At 54.6% G+C, this 5,096-nt stretch overlaps 1 protein-coding gene across 1 annotated transcript; it reads left to right on the plus strand.

Moving 5' to 3' along the window:
- Positions 1 to 562: 562 nt before the first annotated feature.
- LOC103723274 (probable leucine-rich repeat receptor-like protein kinase At1g68400) lies at positions 563 to 3,190 on the plus strand. Its single transcript, XM_008814152.4, has 2 exons — positions 563 to 2,236; positions 2,351 to 3,190. Exons 1-2 carry the CDS (start codon positions 844 to 846, stop codon positions 3,007 to 3,009), a joined length of 2,052 nt encoding a protein of 683 aa, XP_008812374.3. The 5' UTR covers positions 563 to 843; the 3' UTR covers positions 3,010 to 3,190.
- The last annotated feature ends 1,906 nt before the right edge of the window (positions 3,191 to 5,096 follow it).

Genomic DNA, 5,096 nt, shown 5'->3' on the forward strand with positions numbered 1-5,096 from the left:
ACGAAAGCTCTCCAATTATATGTAGCCCTTTATTCCAGGTCACAAAATTCATATATTCAATCTTGTCGGGTAGTTTGCTTAACATGTTTATATCATGTCTAGTCATAGATCTTCATTCACATCTAGACATCCATAAAACATAAATTATTCTCTCGTGTTTCATTTGCCTTCTTCTACGATCCTGCTGCTTCTTTTTGTGTATTCATTACTAATGTTCATCATTTATACGCTTTTTACGTTTGTCATTAGGCTGACTTGTAGCTTTGGCGGCTCTAATCACACTTTAGATTTAGTAAGCAAAAGTGCCAACCGAACGCATCATGGCCCCCACTGCCAAAAGGAAACCCGCTTGCATTAAGCCAACAGGGGCCGGTGGGGCGGACCAGAACAGATTCTAGCTTTGGACTCCAACGTCACCTTGGTCACTGCCGTAATGACACGATGGCGGTCCATCAGCTCCTCTGGCGTGCGGGATCCAAACGCAATGGTTAAATATATAATGCCACCGTTGGGTCTTTTTTTATTTTGACTTCGAAATCCACGAGCGCCGTGACCATATAGCTGGGGATGAAGTTGGTAGCCCGAAGCCAAGGCAACGGCCTCTCCTCTCCATCCCGTCATCTCACCAATAAAGTAACCTAATCGAGCATACATCGAAGCCTCCTCACCCTTCCACCGCAATTACATCCACGCCCCTCCTCTAGGTCCGGTAGAAAGGAAAGTGATAGCGAAAGAGACATCCCAATCCCTGGCGGTGGCAGCACCACTACAAAAGTGTTGTTTTCCTCTCTCTTCTCTCCTCAGTCCTCACTCTTTTCTCTTTCGGAAGAGTGAAAGAAGAAAATGGGGGACAAGAAGAAGCTCCAGTTCTTCCAACACCTACTATTACCACCTCTCCTTTGTCTGTTTTTCTTTGAGCACTCTTTAGAGGTGGAAGCCTCTTGGTCATCGTTGGACGGAGACTTGAGCACGCTGCTGGCCTTCCGCGCCCTGTCGGACCCGGCTCAGAAGCTGGCGAGCTGGAACCGGTCGGAACCGGCCCCGTGCTCGACGTGGCTGGGCATCTCTTGCGCCCAGGGCCGCGTCACCCGCCTCGTCCTCGAGGGACTCTCCCTCTCCAGCCCCGACGCCCTCCAAGCCCTCACCCGCCTAGACCAGCTCCGCGTTCTCAGCCTCAAGTCCAACCTCCTCTCCGGCACCATCCCCGACCTCTCCCCACTCCCCGCCCTCAAACTCCTCTTCCTTTCGCACAACAACCTCTCCGGCGCCATCCCACACTCCATTTCGTCTCTCTCCCGCCTTTACCGCCTCGATCTCTCTCACAACAACCTTTCCGGCTCCGTGCCGGCCTCGCTGAACCGGCTCTCCCGTCTCCTCACCCTCCGCCTCGACTCCAACCGCCTATCCGGCCCCATCTCCGGCCTCGCCCTCCCCAACCTCCAGGACTTAAATGTCTCCTCCAATATGCTTTCCGGCGCCATCCCACCTTCTGCGACCTCCTTCCCCGCCGCCGCATTTGCCGGGAACCCGGCCCTCTGCGGCGCCCCGCTTGCCAGCTGCCGCGACGCCGTCAGCGATCCCAGCCGTCCCACCGACAACAGCTCCGCCGCCGCCCCCGTCCCCCCCGCCGCCGCCGTCGTCGCTTCCTCCCCCTCCTCCAAGCCGGTGGTCGCTCCCCCTGGCGAGCGCCGCCGCCCAACCCCCGGCGGCATGAGCCGGGTCGCCGTGGTTGCCATCGTGGTCGGGGACTTCGCCGTGCTGGTCATCGTCTCCGGGCTTTTGTTTTGTTACTTCTGGCGGAAGTTCGCTCGGAAGAACCCGTCCCGGCTTCACGAGGGGGAGAAGATTGTCTACTCCTCCAGCCCCTACGCCTCCCAGGGAGGCGGCGCCACCGGCGCTGCTGGCGGTGGGTTCGAGCGGGCGAGGATGGTGTTCTTGGACGACGCCAAGCGGTTCGAGCTGGAGGACTTGCTCCGGGCTTCGGCGGAGATGCTGGGGAAGGGCGGTTACGGGACCGCGTACAAGGCCGTCCTCGACGACGGCAGCGTCGTCGCCGTCAAGCGCCTCCGCGACGTCCAGGTCGCCGGAAAGCGCGAGTTCGAGCACCACATGGAGGCCCTCGGCCGGTTGCGCCACCCCAACCTTGTCCCTCTCAAAGCCTACTACTCCGCCCGCGACGAGAAGCTCCTCGTCTACGAGTACATGCCCAACGGCAGCCTCTACTCTCTCCTCCACGGTAAGTGAGTGGTAACCCCGTCTCCGTCGGATCCCGTCACCCCTCGCAGTCGCATTTCGGTAAATAACTGGATCTCATGCATTGGATGCTTTTTTTTGCTGGCATTATTTTTAGGAAATCGAGGACCGGGGCGGACGCCGTTGGATTGGACGACGAGGATGAGGATCGCGGCGGGGGCGGCGAGGGGGCTGGCGTTCATCCACCACGCGAGCAAGGCGCCGAAGCTGGCCCACGGGAACGTCAAGTCTACCAACATCCTCATCGACAAGACCGGCAACGCGCGGCTCGCCGACTTCGGGCTGGCCCTCCTGGGCCCCGCGGCGGCCGCGCGGTACGGCGGGTACCGCGCCCCGGAGGCGCCGGCGGACGGGCGGCGACCCTGGTCGTCGCAGCGGGCGGACATGTACGCCTTCGGCGTGGTGCTGCTGGAGCTCCTCACCGGGAAGCCGGCGGCCGACGGCGGCGGCGGAGTGATAGACTTACCGCGGTGGGTGCAGTCGGTGGTGAGGGAGGAGTGGACGGCAGAGGTGTTCGACCTGGAGCTGATGCGGTACAAGGGGATCGAGGAGGAGATGGTGGGGATGCTCCAGATCGCGATGGGGTGCACCGCGACGTCGCCCGATCAGCGACCCAGGATCGGCCACGTAGTCAAGATGATCGAGGAGATCCGCGGAGAATTCTCCCCCTCGCTCGAGTCCTTCGACTCGATGTCCGACTCGCCCTCCGCTTCGGAGGACGCCAGCGCCACCACCGCCGGCGTTGCCAGCCAGTAGGGCTAATTTTCTATTTTTATGTAAAAGAATGATAGATTTCTGTGAGCCGTTGGATTTGAGATGGAGGATGTAAAGTGTGTTGTTTACTTTTGCTTTTTGGTTTTACTCTGTTGTGTCGTGTCGTTTGTTTTTGTGAACATTGTAATGAAACGGATTTGGATAACATCCAAAGTGGTTAATACTGTGGACCTCGGACAACGAGCTTGTTTGGGTGCGTGTAAAATTACGAGTCAGTCACTGGTCTTGTCTCCATGTGTGGAGTGGTCTCCATCAACATGGAAGCTTTGTGGCCTGCGCCAATAAAGCCGGTAATCAGAGGAACGGTACATCTCTGGCCATTCTTTCTTGAGCGTTGGATGGGCTGTAAAGGAGCGTAGAATTGCCACCAAGGTGGTAGCCTAGTGGTACTGGACAGCAATTCTAACCACAGGGTCCCAAGTTCGAATCGCTGCGGCGACGATTAAATTGTGGACCGGAGCTCACTACTTTGGCCACTGCTTGGACTTGTGGTGTAGGACCACTCTTGAACCGCTAGTAGCCGGGGTGGTGCCGGGTGTGACGTATCACACGTGGGACTCGAGCCAGAGCTCAGAGGAGTAGCTGAGCCGGGCCTACGGGTGGGGAGGGTATGAGTAAAACCAGTCGGGGTGCCCAACACACGGCCATTTCTGCCCGCATCGAACATTCTCCTGGCGGGGCGGGGGCCCAGTGGGGCTGCTACGCGGGGGTGGGCTTGTCCCTTCCTCCCCCCTACCCCTTCACACTAGCAAAAAAAAAAAAAAAAAAAAAAAAAAAAAAAAAAAAGGAGCGTAGAATTCTGGAGTGATCGGATCACATGGTGGCTGTTTGGTTGGTTACGCTAGGGCAGCCGTTGGTGATGTGTGGTAGGTACAGAAGGAAGGGACAAGGAAACGGGGCGCAGGGGAGGATGGCGTGATATCTGTGATTGGGATCAAACGCCGATGTCGGTTGCTTGGGAGTCACTCCAATTAATGACCGACCGGGGTTTAAATACCGGATAGGGCTGCAAGCGGGGTCATTGTAGAATTATTCCATCGTTGACTGCATTGCTTCTAAATTATTATGTAATAATCCTGCTAGCTTTCCATCTATTCGATTGATTGCGTCTGTGAAACGAACAAACTGCGCTATGGATTACAACAGTGGCTTTATCGGAAAAAATTATATAAGAAAGTATGGAAAAGAAGGAGAGCTGGGACCAGTCGCAAGTAGTAATGGGTAGGTGGCTGGCGAGGTCCGAAGGAATCCACCAAGTGAGGGGAAGGGGAAGGGGAAGGGGAAGGGGAAGAGGTTATTGTACGCAGCGGGCATAGTATTTACAGTGCTGGGCTCCCTTCTGGGGGAGTTCTCCTTGGTCGTTCAGAGCATTTCTCCCTTCTGGGGGACCCTCTGCTTTTCTCCGGTGGTGGCCACAGTTGATGACTTCTGTTCCTGCACATGTGGAGATATAAAATAAAGGCATTCCCATCCACTCGATGCATTAGGAGTCGGTGTCACATCTGTCAGGACCTAGAGAGAGAAAGAAAGAGAGACTTTTTTTTTTTTTTATAATTTATAATGTTAGTGTATAGATGCAGCGAGTGACTGGCCACATATAAAGCCATTCAGTCTGCAGTCTCGTTAGCCTCTCTAAATATGTGTTTGACTTAAAAGGCCGCACCGCCACTAATCATAATATGAAAAAGAAAGAGACTTTGACCATGTTTTTAGGTATAAGTTTTGCGGGAGTGTCAAGAGTCGGAGAAAGTGGTGACTTAAGTAATTCATTTAGTCAAAAGGTTATACTTGAAAGTTATTTCAATTGCTTGGGAGGTCCCTTGCTGGAGAATAAAGAGAAGTCTTCAGCATTAATTTAGTAATCAAGCATGAGCAAAGTGCTCTGATTAGTATTACGCATGCAAGTTTACATTAAATTCCACCAGTTCGTTAATCTTTCCCACCAATGCCAATATGTCAAAGCGAAGGCGAGTAGCTTGAGGGACCTCTCAGAAAAAGAAAGAGACATGGGTCCATGTAAAGATTTTTCAGGTGTATATAGAGGGCCATCGACAATCATTTGAGGCAGC

The sequence above is a fragment of the Phoenix dactylifera genome, chromosome 8, assembly GCF_009389715.1.
Source record: "Phoenix dactylifera cultivar Barhee BC4 chromosome 8, palm_55x_up_171113_PBpolish2nd_filt_p, whole genome shotgun sequence".
Taxonomy (NCBI): Eukaryota; Viridiplantae; Streptophyta; class Magnoliopsida; order Arecales; family Arecaceae; genus Phoenix; species Phoenix dactylifera.